Source organism: Clarias gariepinus, chromosome 6 (assembly GCF_024256425.1).
Source record: "Clarias gariepinus isolate MV-2021 ecotype Netherlands chromosome 6, CGAR_prim_01v2, whole genome shotgun sequence".
Taxonomy (NCBI): Eukaryota; Metazoa; Chordata; class Actinopteri; order Siluriformes; family Clariidae; genus Clarias; species Clarias gariepinus.
In genome coordinates, this window is record NC_071105.1 from 24,704,396 (window position 1) to 24,721,635 (window position 17,240).

The 17,240-nt window shown below is 36.7% G+C and overlaps 3 protein-coding genes across 3 annotated transcripts in view; 2 read left to right on the forward strand and 1 right to left on the reverse strand.

Moving 5' to 3' along the window:
- Positions 1–3,671: 3,671 nt before the first annotated feature.
- On the forward strand, positions 3,672–9,385 carry sys1 (SYS1 golgi trafficking protein). Its single transcript, XM_053497760.1, has 4 exons — positions 3,672–3,800; positions 6,984–7,206; positions 7,387–7,454; positions 7,613–9,385. Exons 2-4 carry the CDS (start codon positions 7,045–7,047, stop codon positions 7,851–7,853), a joined length of 471 nt encoding a protein of 156 aa, XP_053353735.1. The 5' UTR covers positions 3,672–3,800; positions 6,984–7,044; the 3' UTR covers positions 7,854–9,385.
- A 1,087-nt stretch (positions 9,386–10,472) lies between these two features.
- snrpc (small nuclear ribonucleoprotein polypeptide C) lies at positions 10,473–16,050 on the forward strand. Its single transcript, XM_053498774.1, has 6 exons — positions 10,473–10,578; positions 11,018–11,060; positions 11,157–11,265; positions 11,426–11,515; positions 14,791–14,895; positions 15,072–16,050. Exons 1-6 carry the CDS (start codon positions 10,571–10,573, stop codon positions 15,194–15,196), a joined length of 480 nt encoding a protein of 159 aa, XP_053354749.1. The 5' UTR covers positions 10,473–10,570; the 3' UTR covers positions 15,197–16,050.
- Positions 16,051–16,134: 84 nt separating this feature from the next.
- anks1ab (ankyrin repeat and sterile alpha motif domain containing 1Ab) overlaps positions 16,135–17,240 on the reverse strand; it is a 35,466-nt gene continuing 34,360 nt past the window's right edge. The window contains exon 14 of the mRNA XM_053498773.1: positions 16,135–16,719. Within this exon, the coding sequence (XP_053354748.1) occupies positions 16,681–16,719 (39 nt within the window). The 3' untranslated portion in view covers positions 16,135–16,680. The remainder of the gene's footprint in view (positions 16,720–17,240) is intronic.

Sequence of the window (17,240 nt, forward strand, 5' to 3'; positions counted from 1 at the left end):
TGGCCATTACAAAAAAGTCACAAAATCTAATATCTTCTTTGGACTTCCTTTTGCTTTGATTATGGCCATAACATAGTTTTTATGAGCTTATGCAATGTCACAATATTCATTTCTGTCAAGAGTCACATTTATTTTTCTCTAAGATCTTATATCAGTCCGTACGCAAATATATAAAAAATGGCGGAAATCATAATATTGCATCTCTTTTCTCTGCATATGGATGAGTACGTCAATCACACGGGCACCGCCGACAAAGACCATGTGTTTATGTTACCGCGCATGCAGATGTATTGCCCTCCCTCAATAGTAATTAGTTTAATCTATTCCATTCGTGTTCTGAAACATACTCTAAGTAACAACAGCTGACCATCTTTAACCATGCAAAGTCCTATTTACCATGTTTGTGTAAATAGGACTTTGTGTTTGTCAGTGGCCAAGTATGTCTCCAGACCTGAACCCTATTGAGCATCTGTGGGGCAACGGAAGGTGGTAAAGCGCCATGTGTCTAACATCCAGCAGCTCCGTGATAACATTATGGAGGAGTGAAAGAGGATCCCAGTAACAACATGTGCATCTCTGGTGAATCCCAAGAGGATTAAGGCTGCGTTAGATAATAACATTAACATAGATTAACATTTATGTCCTGTTCATTAGGTACTAATTTTTGTTTGCCAGTTATTTAGACAATAAAGTCTGCATGTTCAGTTTTTGTTAGGGGACATTTAATATGTACAGATATACGAGCTGCAGACTGACTACTCTAAACTATACCCAGAATTTATTTCTATAATATTGTCCCTTGAAAACATATAATAAAGTTTTTTTTTAATTGTAATTGTTTAAATCGAGAAAGGATAATGATAAAAATGGCCATTTTTGGGCATGTGTAAAATCATCTTACCAAAACGGTAAAAAATAGCACACTTGAATTTTAGGGAAGCAGGATTATACAAAAACTTTAGAAGTAGCTTATTTGGTACACACATTTTCTGTAGTAAATGTATAACATAAAATAAAATGTAATAAATTCCCATGTGTCATTCAAAATGTAAGAAATCTTGCTTTCTTTTGCCGGCTTTTTTAAAATTGAGGAAGTTCTATTAATTCGTTCCCATTCTCTTTCATAGAAAACTCAGTTTAATTAATTTTTTAAGATTAAAGGAGCTTTTGTTTTTTAAATTCACTTTGGTAATTTAAGGGGGCATTTGGTGTATCCATTTATATTTATTTAAATAAATATATTCAACAAGTCTAAAATGTCCATAATTAAATTTGTGCACACAATAAAAAGACAGTAGTCACAAAAATAAATAAGCAAAGAGATAAAGAAATACAGTATTTATATAACAACTATTTGCACAACTTGGTTTTAAATAGATTTTAAATCTTTGCTCCAACTTAACCATAAAGCTTCGGCTTGGTTGCTCGCGACAGAGTGACATATACACTCCTGATACAGACAAAGAACTGACTTCGATCACTATTCACATTGAAATCTGATTGGGGAAATAACCGACATGAATAAAACATTCTTACAGATTGTATGTGACTAAGATTCATGTCTCCTGTGTATGACTGTGCCCTTGTTTGAACCTACATTGTTTTTGCAGAAAAAATAGCAGCAGCAATATTTCATTTTAATGACAAGTTTGACAAAATGTTCCCCAACAGGAGAAGGTGCACTGAAGGCAGCAGGCTGCATGGCAAATTGACAATATGTGGTGACATTAAACAACCTTCTCTTTTATTTCAGATCCAGCCATTCAATTGGAGCAGCCGATGATTTATTGTACCATGTCTAATAAAATGCATGAATGTTGTTTATACCTAACCAAAAAGCTCTCTAAATTTGACCGCATTTGAAGCAGGACATGAAGGAAATTTGGCTACAATCTTGGAGAAATCTCTAATATTGCAGGCAATAGCCCTTTATTTAAATTGTAGTAACCTCACTTTTGGGCTCTAACTGACTCTCTACTATATGTAAGTATTTGCGTCAACCAAAAGATCATCAAGGATAAAGACATAAACATATATTAAACATTGTATTAGCACGAAAACACACAGCAAAATATGACACACATACAGTATATATCTGAGGACAAGATTAGTTAGAATTTTTGTCTTTTACTCTCTCCTAGTCCAATGTGGAAAGAGATGTTCGGCTTCAAGGTCTGGGGAACCTGGTTTTGAATAGACTCTATTGATAAGAGATCATAAGGACTGGAGACGACCTGCTGAAGTCTTAAACGGGGTCTCAAAAGTTAAACTGTATATTAACTCAGAGACAAAGTTTATTATCAGTTCCTGTGGCTTAAGAGAACAACATGTGTCATGAAGACTCAGCATGAGTAGGCTTTTTTTTCACACACATACACACACACACACACCCACACACACACACACACACACACACACACACAGTTCACTGTTATCACCGAGACTTACTGAGACTTACTACAATCTTAGGGATAATCATAGTAAATACTGTTAGAATTCATGGGGAAGTGATATTAAGGGATATTATGATTTTATATGAACTTTCTCATGCCTCTCTCCTCATAAAAACCTGCTCATTGTGTTACCTGATTCCTTATGTGGTAAGACTTACTATAGCCCACATCCAGATGAATATACATATAAATAGCTCATATCTGCTAGAACCCTTTTGTCTAACTGGAAAATGCTAATGTGTTTCCTATCGCCTGTCTGTCTCCAGGTGTCTCTATGACTTACATGTAAATGATTTGTTCTTTTGATGTATGAAAAAAGTTTAAATATGCCTTCTATGCTAATAATATACAGAGAACTTCAAACACGTCATGCGTCCCTCTTCCCTCAAGTTGGGGACAGGAAAGCGTATCAAGGTGAAGCGAACACATCGAGCAATAATTCTTCTTTCAATTCATCCTAAAACTTAACAATTTGGGCACTCTTTTTAACCTTAAAAACTTCTTTAATTTTTTGGAATTTTTTTTAAGCATTCTTTTTTACAGCATTTTTTTCAAACCCACCTAAACTTTTGCACAGGTGTGTGTGTGTGTGTGTGTGTGCGTGCACTTACTATTTTTTATACCTGTCAAATATTATCTTTTAAATTATATTTATTTTTTTATGTTACTGCAAAAATATTGTTCTGTGAGTGTTTTTTTTTTTTTACTTTATTTCTAACTTCCTCTGTCTGTGAGAAGCTGTTGTTGTATATCTCATATATATAATGAATGATTAGTGTACAGAAGTGGGTAATAATGTTTGTATTGCTGTTACAAAATTGTCTGGTGTGTGTGTGTGTGTGTGCCCTGTTATAGACTGTAACCCTTTCCGGGATGGACCCCGCCTTGTGCCCAAAAGTCTTCTGGGATAGATTTCGGGCTCCCAGGACCCTGTACAGAATAAAGTGGTAAGGATGATGTGTTTTGAATATAAAACAGAAATTCTTTTTGGCCAGCGTTTGTGTGTTTGTTTGGCCTCTTCTAACGTAACAGTAGGCAGCGTCATCAACTTTTATGCCAAGCTGTAAGGTAAATGTATGAGAAAACTATTCTACAAGTTACAAAATATTTGTGCCGTATGAGATTTATTTAACGATAGTCTTTATTAGGACTTTTATTTTGGAATAATTTTTTTTATCGGAAGCGTTGCTGGTGCTGGTTTCACATTGCTTTGTTGACATATCCGCTGCTTCACCCGGCCTTGTGATCAGCCGAGCTGTAAACACGATTTTGTAATGTTGTGAAGATTTAGAGTTATTGAGTTGCTTAGGTGCTGATATTTGAACTCAGATGCCACCGAAATAGTAGGTAAGTGAAGCTGTGCTTATTAACAGCGCTGACTCACGCTCTGTGGCTCACTTGCTAGGCTGCACTGTAGGCGAGTGTTTAGTTCAGGTTAGTTCAGGTTAGTTCGGAAAGCTGATGTTTGTTACTGTAGCCTGACAACACGCACTACGTGTCCTATAGCGCTGATAGAATCACACGTCATCGCCCAGATAAACCGTGTAAGCTAACCTGCTTCATCTCTCAGCTGTAAGGAAAGCTAACGTTCAGTTCTTACTGTACGGACGCTTTTAATAGGAGGTGCGTTCAAGTCAAAACAGGACTTTTAATTGTGAAGAATAACAGAATACAGTTATAAGAGTAAACACTTTCTTCATGTCTCTATATAAGAATCCCCTGCTACATGAATGTATTTACACCAGCATTTCACTAGTGCTTGGATACCATCAAGGTGGAAAGTTTTCTCTGGCCTCCCAGGAACTACTTTAAATTCCCAAACAGGTCCCCAAATGTCTTGGAGCAAATTCAGGGATTAACATTCTCATGTTTTACTGTGGCATGAAGCCTTCTGTACTGTAAATATCCATTCACTGGAAAAAAATATCCCAATTTGACTTGAACACCCACATACAACATTACATTTTGTGGTCTGTAACTAGTACTTAGGTAATGTGTGTAGATAATTTAAAATGTTGTATTGCGTCAGAAACCTCAATCTGCGCTTTTACCCGTATATACAGTATCTCATAAAAGTGAGTACACCCCTCACATTTTTGTAAATATTTTATTATATCTTTTCAAGGGACAACGCTAAAGATATGAAACTCTGATAGAATGTACAGTAATCAGTGTACAGCTTGTATAATGGTGTAAAGTTGATGTCCCCTCAAAATAACTCAACACACAGCCATTAATGTCTGAACTGCTGGCAACAAAAGTGAGTACACCCCTAAATTAAAATGCCCAAATTGTGCCCAATCAGCCCTTTTCCCTTCCCATTGTCATGCCACTCGTTAATGTTAAAAGGTCTCAGGTATCCTTGGGAAGCAGGTGTGTTAAATTTGGTGTTATCGCTCTCACACTCTCATACTGGTCACTAAACGTTTAACATGGCACCTCATGGCAAAGAATTCTTTGAGGATCTGAAAGAGAGAATTATTGCTCTACACAAATATGGCCTAGGCTATAAGAAGATTGCTAACACCCTGAAACTGAGCTGCAACACGGTGGCTAAGACCATACAGCGGTTTAAAAGGACAGGTTCCACTCAGATTGGTAGAGTGGTAGACCAAAGTTGTTGAGTGCACGTTCTCAGCGTCATGTCCAGAGGTTGGCTTTTGAAAATAGACGTGTGAGTGCTGCCAGCATTGCTGCAGAGGTTGAAGGAATGGGAAGCCAGCCTGTCAGTGTTCAAACTATATGCCGCACACAAGAAAACCCGCAAACAATTTGCTGAAGACAAGCAGACAGGACATGGAATACTGGAACAACATCCTGTGGTCTGATGAGACTAAGCTAAACTTATTTGGTTCAGATGTTGTCAAGCGTGTGTGGCGGCAACCAGGTGAGGAGTACAAAGACAGATGTGTCTTGCATACAGTCAAGCATGGTGGTGGGAGTGTCATGGTTTGGGGCTCCATGAGTGCTGCTGGCACTGGGAACTACAGTTCATTGGGAGAACCATGAATGCTAACATGTACTGTGTCATACTGAAGAAGAGCATGATCCCCTGCCTTCGGAAACTGGGCCGTAGAGCAGTGTTCCAACATGATAATGAACCCAAACACACTTCCAAGGCAACCACTGCCTTACTGAAGAAACTGAGGGTAAAAGTGCTGGACTGGCCAAGCATGTCTCCAGACCCAAACCCTATTGAGCATCTGTGGGGCATCCTCAAACAGAAGGTGGAGAAGCACATGGTGTCTAACATCCACCAGCTTCGTGACGTGATCAAGAAGGAGTGGAAGAGGATTCCCGTGGCAACCTGTGAAACTCTAGTGAACTTCATGCCCAAGAGAGTTAAGGCAGTGCTGGAAAATAATGGTGGCCACACAAAATGTTGACACTGGGCACTGTTTGAACATTTTCATTTAGGGGTGTACTCACTTTTGTTGCCAGCAGATCAGACATTAATGAGTTATTTTGAGGGGACATCAACTTTACACCATTATACAAGCTGTACACTGATTACTTTACATTCTATCAGAGTTTCATATCTTAAGTGTTGTCTCTTGAGAAGATATAATAAAATATTTACAAAAGTGTAATGGGTGTACTCACTTTTGTGAGATACTGTATTTATATTTAACAGTTATTAGTTATTACAGCATGTGTTCTTAAATGTTTTGCAGCCAGAGAAGCATTTGACTGCCAAATAATTTCCGCTGAATTCAGTAAACCCATAACAACAACTATTTGATTGTTGTAATAGATCAGAATTGGCATACATAATGTTGATTAAAGTTTGGTTTCAGTTAAATCATCCGGTCAGATTAAACTATATGGCCAAACTTTTGTAGACACCTGACCGTCACACCCACATAAACATTACATTATGGATTTATTAACCCTTTTGCCTCAACTCTTCTGGAAAAGCTTTCCACTTGGTTTTTGTAGCATAGCTGTGAAGATTTGTGTTCATTCGGCCACAGGAGCATTATAGAGCTCAGACACTGATGTCAGGTGAGGAGGCTTGGAGTGCAGTCAGTGTTCCAGTTCATCCTTAGTGTTCAACAGGGTTGAGATTAGGGCTCTGTGCAGGACACTTAAGTGCTTTCTCATTATCTTTGCCAAACCATATTTCTATGGACTTTGCTTTGTGATTCAGCAAAGAGAAATGTTAATACTTATAACACTTTATATTTAATACTTTATACAAATGGATTACTTGGCTATGCTTCATGCACCTATGTTACAACCTATGTTGTTAAATGTATCACCACTTCATCATGTATCAGTGTGTCCCAAAAGTCTCTATTAACACATTTTACCTAAATGTAACTTTTTTATGTCAAATATTTTCTTCACCTTTTCTTTACAAAAACAAACAGAGTTGCCTTTGTCCCAGGCGTGGATAACACATCTGCTGTTATGCGAGTAATTGCCTAATTATGTATTTTAGGACACTGTGTATGTCGCATATATACATAAGTCTTAACCAAGTGTCTTTCATTTTTCTTTTTTTCTTATTAACTTATTACTGGACAGGTTGAAGATCTGGGCTGCTCATGGTCTTTCTCTTAATGTGATTCGACCCTCTGGCTTGAAGATGGCCAGTCAGTTCCGCAGTTACATTTGGGATCCGGTGCTTATCATTTCCCAGATCATCCTGATGCAGTGCATCTACTACAGTTTCCTAGGGCTGTGGTTAGCCGGCGTGGATGGTCTTGTACACACCAACAGATCTCTAGATCAGATATTCAGTTATGAAGTAAGTTTACTAAGCACAAAGAGAAGAGTTTAGCTATGTGGTGTTAAAGCCAGACTTTTAATCACCTTAATCAATACTGATATGTGTGATACTAAGAAATGAAAGTATTTAACAGTCATTCAATTGGTTTAAACAGATTTTCTTTTATTTTAAGTTTTTTTTTCCTAATCTATATTTAAGGTCCTGGGTTTTTCAACGACACAAGGGCGACTCTCTATGATGGCGTTCATTCTGAACTCTCTCACATGGTATGTGCCTGTTACTGTATTTAATGTGTATAATATATTGTACATTTATTTATCCAGCCTTTAAGGATAATTCCTTTCTTTAAAAATACATGAGAACCCTAGTCAGCTTGACCTAATAAAATGAATATGAATGTATTTGTATTTTGGTCTCTTGTCAGTGCTCTGGGCTTGTGGTTATTCATCCGCCGAGGAAAGCAGTGTTTGGACTTTACAGTCACAGTGCATTTTTTCCACATGATCGGCTGCTGGATCTATAATTCCCACCTGCCAGCTGCTCTGTCGTGGTGGCTTGTTAACGTAGCCTGCATTGCCCTGATGGCAGTCATTGGCGAGTACCTGTGCATGCGGACAGAACTTAGGGCCATTCCTGTGAATAGTGGCCCCAAATCCAACTTATGAGAATCTCTCTTATGGATAGACAACAAATTCAGAGCAGCCTTGGGCTGTAAATAAGCAGGCAGACAAGATTTAATCACTTGGCATGTTGAGCTGTGTTGCAGTGTTAACTTTTTATACCACTGGCGATGGTGTTTGCAAATAGGGGCCATGTATTGACTGAAAACGGACACTTATTTGGAGATATCTCAGTTTTGTCTTTTTTTTAAAATAATTATATATAAAGTTATTTTGGCTAAGTTAATGTTTCTCATGCTTGAACTCCCAGAATCAAAATAATACGTAACTGAATCATGAGAGAAACTGTTTCGTGGCACTTTTTTAAATCTTGGATTTTGAAAGACTTTTTGAAGCATTTGAGGTTGTTGTGTGCAAACAGACACTGAAGAACAGAGCTGATTCTTTATTGGAAAATAAATATGTTTTGTATTTGTCCTACTGATCATTTTAGTTTACCATTTAATAAAAAAATCCTGAGACTCATCTAGCAGTTATATAACATAGCTGAATGATGAGATTTTTTTTCTGTGTTACATGTGTATACTTTATTCTGTATGTTTGTCCTGTATATGAGTACAAATAAATGTTGTTGTTATTGTAAGGAATTGTTGCAACATTAACATAAAATGTTAAGGATCTTGAAAAAAAAAATTAATTATTTGAAATGTAATGCTTGAATTTTTCAGACTTAACCTTTTTACTTATCATTTGTCACATACAGTATATTTGGAAATATTCTGTTCATCTATGTTATTTCTTGGTGGGTATGAGGGAATAGAGGAAACAAAATAAGAAGAAACAATGTTTATTTAATTGCTTTAATTATTTTTCTTTGTGCTTTTTAATCATTGTAAATTAGTTTAAAAATAGTTTAAGCGTGTAGAAGAATTGAAAGACCTCTTCTATCCATACCCCTACAAGCTCAGCGGGTCTTTGTTGGTTTATGTGACCTGTTTTTACATTTGTATGATTATTACCATCTGTATGCATTACCACCGTATATACTGCTTATAATACTTAAGTACTGTGTGAGACTAACTTTGAAGCTCCTATCGGATACACGTTTGGCCAGACGAAAGACATTTTCATTGTGAACAGATGCACTATTGGCTAAGAGACTCTCATGTACAATGCATCATTAATCTTTAGAGAATTGCCAAACATGATTTGGTATACCAGAACTATTTGCAGTTTTCTGTGATAAATTTTAATTTAATGTAATCACAGTAAATAGCATTAATGTTTGTTTAAACTAATATTTGCTTAATTTATGTTTTTACTGCAATATATTTAATTTAGAATATAATCAATTAATTTATTTTGTAACTATTGATTTTTTTTAATTATTGGATTATAATATTTTTTATTATTAAAATCATATTTGTAAAATTATTATTTTATTATAAACTATGATGTGTGAGTATTATAGTAAAAAAAAAAAAAACACCAGTTAAGCAATTGCAAGCAAAATTTCAGTGGTTTCACTGAAGACTGGTGAACAGGTAACATGTTCTGAAGTGTCAAAATGTGATAGCCCAAAAAGCATTCCTATAGTTTGTCAATCTTGAACCAGATCAGAAGTGTCATCAAAACTGAAATTAGACCAAACAAAAGACTTGTAATGAATCTTGTAATGAACAAGTTTCACTTTTTACATTAAATGTAATTTTCTCAGGATATTCTATTTTTATCCCCAAGCCACTGTTTTTTAAAAGATGTTTCACCTTTTAATACTTCTCTAAAAACACTAGAAACTACACACTTGTATATCTGATGAATGTTTATGCTTTATTTTAGTCCTGTCATATGATGGTTATTTATTTATTTGTGTGTGTGTGTGTGTGTGTGTGTGTGTGTGTGTGTGGTGGCTCAGCGTTTAACACTGTTGCCTTGCACCTCCTGGTTCTGTGTGCATGGAGTTTGCATGTTCTTCCTGTGCTAAGTGGGTTTCCTCCAGGTACTTTGGTTTTCTCCCACAGTCCAGACATGCAGATTAGACTGATTGGCGTTTCCAAACTGCGTGTAGTGTGTGAATTCAACTCAATTTTATTTGCCATCTATTTATTGTCATTGTCACAAAGCAGCTTTACACAATCAAAACAAATTATGAAATCTGTATGAAATGTGAATGTGTATAAATCAAAATGATAAGATTGTCCCTGATAAGCAAGACAAGGGTGATGGCGACAGCGGCAAGGACAAACTCCCTGAGATGAAGAAACCGTGAACCTATCCTCATTTTTGTGATAACAGATAGAAGGGATTGATCTGCAGTCATACTGTATACATGATAAAGCAGTACAGACGATAAGTGAGTGAGTATATTTGTGTTGTCATTTATTTTCTCTAACTTTTAAGCAATTTTAATTAGTTCTTTATGCATTAAACAAGCATTTACTTCAAGTGTAAATTAGGCAAAGCTTAGCCATTATACAGATTTCTCATGAATAAACAACCTTGTTTTTGTCAGTTATGTTTTTTCTGATTTCAAGGTCTTTTCTCAGGTTTTGTTGTTCTTTTAAACCCGCTTCCAAAGCAGTTTCGGTCATGTACGGAAACGAAGCTTTAGGCGTCACTGGTCACGTTTTGGCTTAACGCGACAAGCGCCGGTAGTATTTGCTCCTCCTGGACGCCTGGTGGCGCTGACGCGCTCTTTCTTACCTCGGGGGCAGCTCGTTGAATATCCGGTTAGGGCGCCCGCATTTTGTTTGCCCGTAAAGATGCCGAAGTACGTTTAATTTATTGTGTTTTTTTGCTACATAAAATTATCCGTAATGCATGTTTGTAAATAGTTTCGTTATATTCGGGGCTTTCGTTACGAGTCTGCTTTTAGAAACACGGTTGAGATTCTGAGTGAAGAGTTAACGTTTGTTAGCTTTAGCGCTAGCTGGATGTAACAGTGTTTATCTCGCTAGTTGCAGCTATTGTTGGGTTTTCTTAAACGCGTTTAGTGCTGAATAGGCAAAAGTTCATGAGTTTGTCTGTTACGTATTAACTGTCCACATCTGTAAATTATTATGCGTATTTTTTTGGCAGATAAAGCGATATAAATACTTGTCCAAGTATTGATGTGTTGGGTTAGCTTGGTGTGTATGCTAACTAGTTTAGCAATATTCATGTCTGTCCATGAGAAACCTGGATAACTCGCACTCTCTTCTTCTTTTCAGGTTTTACTGTGATTATTGCGATACATACTTGACGCACGACTCGGTAAGTTTTAAGAGTTTTGCTTTAGGTTCATGCCTTGAGTGCAAATGAAGTAATGACTGGAATACGGAAATAACCCCAAGTCCTGTGTTTTCTCAGCCATCAGTAAGGAAAACTCACTGTAGTGGACGCAAACACAAAGAGAATGTAAAAGACTATTATCAGAAATGGATGGAGGAGCAGGCACAGAGTCTGATAGACAAAACAAGTAAGTACCTTTGCACTGTTTGGACCCCTTGGATTCTTTATTAGAATTTATTCATTTTGCACTCTCTTAGACTTGTTTTGTTAAATGCACACACAATTTAAATAAGGAAAAAATAAGTAATTTTCTGTGTGGATTTATAAATGGTTTTTGTGTGTTGCAGCTGCTGCTTTCCAGCAGGGGAAAATTCCACCCACACCATTCCCTGGCGCTGGCCCTCCAGGTGGATCCCTGCTGCCTCATCCTAATATAAGTAAGTCATATGCTTTAGGAATCATTTATAAATAATAGGATTTTTCCAATACTTCTGATATATATGCATGCACACATACAGTACCAGTCAAAATGTTGGACACAAGTTTGGATTTATTTTTCACATTCTAGAAATTTTTTTTTTTTTACCATGATTTTTTTTCCTAAACTTAGGAAAAACTTGACATTAAGTCAGTTGTGTTTTTAAGACATGAAGGCCAGCTGTGCTGGAATAGTTCTTACTTAAAAACAGTATACACGAGTGCATTTGCAAAACACATCAAGCACCATGATGAAACTGGCTCTCATTAAAACCCTTCCAGAAATTCAAGACCAAAACTTACCTCTGCTGCAGAGGACAAGTTCATTTGAGAGTTAATGATCTCAAGCTGATATGAGAGCTGTTATGGCTTTACAGAGCATATGTAGTAGACACATCTCAACATCAACTGCTCAAAGTTGCTGAAATTGTTCAGCATTTTTACAGTGTAGAAAGAAAAATAAAACGCGTCTCATGTTGTCCTTCCTGCCCCAAAAATAATCTTATAGGAGAGTGGCTTTGTTTTTAGGTATTCCTGCATGGTTAACATGCCAAGTATCCAAATAGCACTGAGTCTTGCTACCTATACAAATCTTTTTGAAAACCGGTGAACAGTTAAATTTAGTGCCTTTTTTTTTTTTTTTTTTTTTTTTTGCAAACTTACATGGTCAGATAACACTCAGGAAACTGTGAAATACTCACAGAGGGGAAACAAAAGTATCCTGACTTTTAGTGATGCTTGGTTCCACCCATGACGCATAAATATACTGGTTTGGGTGATCTTTTGTGAAAATATTGCACATTGTTGGTGGTTGAGTTCATGACTGATGGTGTATTTAGTTCCCCTAAACTAAACTTATTTTTAAATTGTACAAAAAAAAGCTTTTTTTTTCTTTTTTCTACTCTCCATCATTACACACCACATGTATTTAAACTCCCACTTTTTCACCTAAGTGTTATCCATAGCTTTTCTTCACATTGTGCTTTTGCTGCCGGTGAGAAAATTCTTTTTTTTTTTTTTTTATTGTCATAAAGAAGAAGCTGGTTATTCTTATTTTTTATTGTACTCATTAGATCCGTCCTCTTCAGAGAAGGTGTAAACCAAGCATAAAGTGCTCCCTCGCCGTCTGCTGTCAGTGCGCTCCTCCATTCCCGTTATCAGTGCTAGTAAAGTACATCATGGTGCTTGTGTTTTTTTGTTTTTTTTTCTTCCCCTACCACATGGTTGTCAGCGTGTGAATAGTTTAGAGTTTACCATTTGTGGTGGTAAAAAAACTGTTTTACTTCAAATGCCTCCAAAGCATTGTTGAGCAGTTGCAAAACATGGGCACGCAGCTTCTAACGCGGGCATGTGTGAATCCAATTGCCGCACATGGTGTTTTAAGACTTGTGTAAGTGTGCATACTGGGTGGGTTTGTAACCAGTTCACTTGCAGAATTTAGACAAACAGGCCGATCTGGAGCTTTTGAATGTGGGCAACATTTGATGATGTATTTTCATGTGTTTCTGTTGTGCCACTTAGCTGATTTTGTAGTGAGTGTACAGGCTTCTATGTCCAAGGGTAATCGGTCACAGCTGATCAACCTGAACTCCAGCCAGTTTTGGTCACTGCCATCAATATGTGCATCTCTACTATAAATGTAAAAACTAAAAAATGTCGATTTTGGAGGAAATGTGGTGATGCATGACTCAGATTTATAACTGAATCATTTCCCCCACTCCCATCTCTACTCACCTCTGTTCATTTACACCTGCATTACTCATGTAGAAGAAACTCTGTTGCAGACTCTCTCTCTCTCTCTCTCTCTATATATATATATATATAAACGTGTGCATAGTTAGTGTTGTAGAAAGGATTGACTTTGTTTGTGTGATAGGGAACTTAAAAAACTTAAATGAAACTCATTTTAGATTCATTAAACAAAGTGATATTTCAGGCCTTTTTAGTTTTTACGTCAATGATTGATGGCTCATGAAATAAAGACCAGTTTCTCAAAAAAGTATTTACAGTGCAGAAGTCCGGATAAAAAATGTTTAATTTATGCAGTCAATATTTCGTTGGTGCTTTAAAAAAAAAAATTATAATAATAATAATTTTGTATCAGTGCAGCATAATGTAGATGTGATCAGCCCGTGGCACTGCTGAAGTATTATAGAAGACCTAGGTTGCTTTTAATGGCAGCTTTCAGCTCGTCTGTATTAAGGAATTGGGTGTTTCTCCTCTTCCTCTTGACAATACCCCATAATGCACAGTAATCTCATGGTCAGCAAACCAGGTAATGGTATTTTTGGCATTGTTGCATTCTTGCTGGAAAAGTAAATCGGCCTCTCCATAAAGCTGCTAAACAGACGGAGGATATTCTGTTTTTGAGATGCACTGTATAGTATTATGTGGGTAATACTAGTTATGCAGTTTAAAGCACAATAATCCTGACAAGAATGTACCATTTCTGAACAAGATGAATGAACAGTGGGTTGCACAGATTATCAGGGGGTGGAAAAACAAGCAAAGCAGACTTAACATCCTTTAATTATTAATGTCAAAATATTTGACGGCTTCACTTTTCAGCTGCTACCAAGGCTGTAGTTAAATGTGCATTTTAAAGCTCCTAGACGCTGCTGTAGTTGCAACTGCAATCAATCATTAAGCTTGGATTTTGTCATTAAGCTTTCAGGGTGTCCCATACCATGCTCTGCCACCAGCTCATCCACACTAAACACTTTAAGAATCTGCATGTACTTAAATAGTGTAACCCAAAAGGCAAATTTAATTTGTTGCACCTGTTTATTTACTTTTATCATTTAGTGTGGCCCAAAAAAACATTGAAACTGGAAATTTACACTTTGCCTCTATATGGCTTTTAATGAAGTTTTTTTGTGTGTGTGTTCTTTGCGGCACAAATAAAACTGCCTAAAATAGCAATGTACTAAAGTTTTTTGCTGTAACTATGAAAAGTTCTATACCATGGGAACATCAGAGGATGAATCTTGCAACCAAAGAAAATCCTGCATACCTTCTTGCTCCCAAATGCTTATGTTTACCAAGTTCATGCCCATGCAAAACTTTAGGAGAAGGATTATATCTAATTATAATTTAAATATATTTAAACAATTATTTTACTTGAGAAATTTAGTGCTGTTTGAATGGACAACCCAAATAAACCCCAACACTGAAGATTAGTCTGGGCCTTGCATGAGCAATGTTCATCTGCTGACATCAAGTGTTTGGATTACAGGTGGACCTCCTAGGCCAGGCATGTTGCCAGCTCCTCCAATGGGTGGCCCGCCAATGATGCCCATGATGGGTCCTCCTCCACATGGCATGATGCCTGGTGGTCCAGGTAGGATAACTGTTATCATCCACATGCTTGCTAAATTCCTGTACCCCGCCCTTATTTTGTCCACGAAATATATAGCAGTCTTATCATTGTTTTGTGAACATGCTTTAATTAGATATTAGTTAATTAAGGTATGCATGGTGACCTGGTTTGCAATAATCTCCTTTTGCTTTCTGCAGGCCCAGGTATGCGGCCCCCCATGGGTGGTCATATGCCGATGATGCCAGGCCCCCACATGATGCGACCTCCTGCTCGGCCAATGATGCTCCCTGTTAGACCTGGCATGGCACGACCGGATCGATAGAAAGAACTGTTGTTCCATGATTGCCCTTATCTTCTAAACAAAGACTCCATCAACTGCATACACTGACTTAACCATTGGTTTCAGTGGTTTTGGGAGGAGATCATGTGTTGTTTATTTAACAGGACCCGTTTTCTCTCCTTTTAACGTGGAAGTCGATATATATTTTTTTCCCATGGCCAATAATTCATATTTGTTAATTAAGACACCGTATTTGTGATCTCTTCAAGCTGGATTGGTTTAAGTTTTAGTGTTGGAAGTTTTTTTTTTTCCTTCTTTTTTTTAGGACTGATTTCACAATAAAACTAAAAAAAAAAAAACACACACGCCTCTGCTAATTTAAAGTTAGAAGAAGAATATAAGGCATCTGTAACTGACATTGGGATTTACTTTCTTTCTTTCCCCAAAGTTAGAAACTTCCAGAATAAAATATGGAAAACATATTTAATTGGCTTAATAGCGGACACGAAAAAAGTCATTAAATTTTATTATATCATTTATATTGATGTGACAACTAAATAAAAGAATTCTGAACATTTTATATAACATTTTAGGTTAGTCCCCAAAAAAAGACTTGGTTGTTTTATTCAAGGATACAAATGCTACAGCATTTGGCAAGTCTCTATCTTGACATCATATCCAAATACTCGGTGCAAACAAAATAAAGTGCAAGCGGTATACAGAAAGTGATTTTTTTTTTTTTTTTATATGAAGAGTGGGACATGCTATATATAGTTTTTTTTTTCTTTTTTTCAATTAAATGTCCCATCACATCATGAATGAGTAACAATGCTAAGGTAAAATGCGTATTTTATGTTAATTCACAGTGTGATTAAAGTTGAGTACCTTCAGCTTAAGCCATTTTTATAGATGTGGTTGCACAGTGTTCATTCTGAATTGCATGACAGAAGTTATGTTGCCAGTCAGCGCTTATTCAGGTGTAAATTTACAGCCCTACTTTTAACATTTCCAATAGTCTTGGCTAACATTTAAAAATCCATCCAAACAATTCTTGAAGCAAACATTTAGTAAACAAATTCGTCACTTTTGTATTGTAGAGTAGGTCTTAAATATAAAGGCTAAAACATATTTTGCTCTTTAGACTTTTTGTTGTATCTGGAAATTCCCTGTATCTAAGTAAAGGCTGTGTTGAGGAACATAAATTATAATTGATCACACAGAGCTTAATACTAATGTCCCGTTCCAGATTCTCCAAATTTCCTATATGCTTGCTATTTAATAGTCAAGTAAACAGTATGTTTTTTCAAACATAAAAGACTAGCATGCTGTGGCTGTTGTACACACAGACCCACCTCGCAAGCAAATGCTCAAATCCTCATTGCGACTTTGTCTAAACTCATCACAGGAGTAATCACACAGTACTGGATCAACCTTCTCATCCTGCAATTTTCTGCCAATGAATGATTGACACGTCTTGATTCATTCATTCACTCACACGTTATGATTCACCTGATTTCCACTTCTATTCACACCTTGGTGTCCGGAAACTTGAAAGGTGGAGTCAGCTACACAGGAAGAAATATATATTCGATTTCAGAAATATGACTTCATCCTTGGTTATCTAAATGATGGGCATGTATTTAACAGTACAAGTCTGACACATTAAAATACTATTTACACGAACACAGTGATGAGACAGAATGCAATGCGATGGATTGCACGGGTCGGTGAGACGTGTTAGGGAATGGAAGCAACCCAACAGGGACAAACGAAAAGCTGGTGATGGATGGGTGGTGCCGTGTGAATGTAATCACTGTTAAGTTGAGGATATGTAACACATTCAAGAAGAAACTAAGTTTTAACAGTCTACTTCAGAAAAACAACAGACCAATACATACACTTATAATAGGAAACAACCTAAGTTATGATGTGTAATTTACAGTGTATTAAATGCTAATTGTCTAATAAAATAACACCCTGGAATGTATTCTTTTTAAGCTTTTTCTGCCATCCTTGTCAACTGGAATCAACTAGTAGGAATGAATCGAGTTAGTATTGTGTTAGAGGATTCTCTGTGCTAAGGTGA

Coding starts and splice junctions, on each gene's coding strand:
- sys1 (XM_053497760.1), top strand. CDS start 7,045: ATGGCCAGTCAGTTCCGCAGTTACATTTGGGATCCGGTGCTTATCATT. Junction 7,207..7,386: donor ATCAGATATTCAGTTATGAA/GTAAGTTTACTA, acceptor TCTATATTTAAG/GTCCTGGGTTTTTCAACGAC. Junction 7,455..7,612: donor ATTCTGAACTCTCTCACATG/GTATGTGCCTGT, acceptor GTCTCTTGTCAG/TGCTCTGGGCTTGTGGTTAT.
- snrpc (XM_053498774.1), top strand. Junction 11,516..14,790: donor GCTGCCTCATCCTAATATAA/GTAAGTCATATG, acceptor TTTGGATTACAG/GTGGACCTCCTAGGCCAGGC. Junction 14,896..15,071: donor CATGATGCCTGGTGGTCCAG/GTAGGATAACTG, acceptor TGCTTTCTGCAG/GCCCAGGTATGCGGCCCCCC.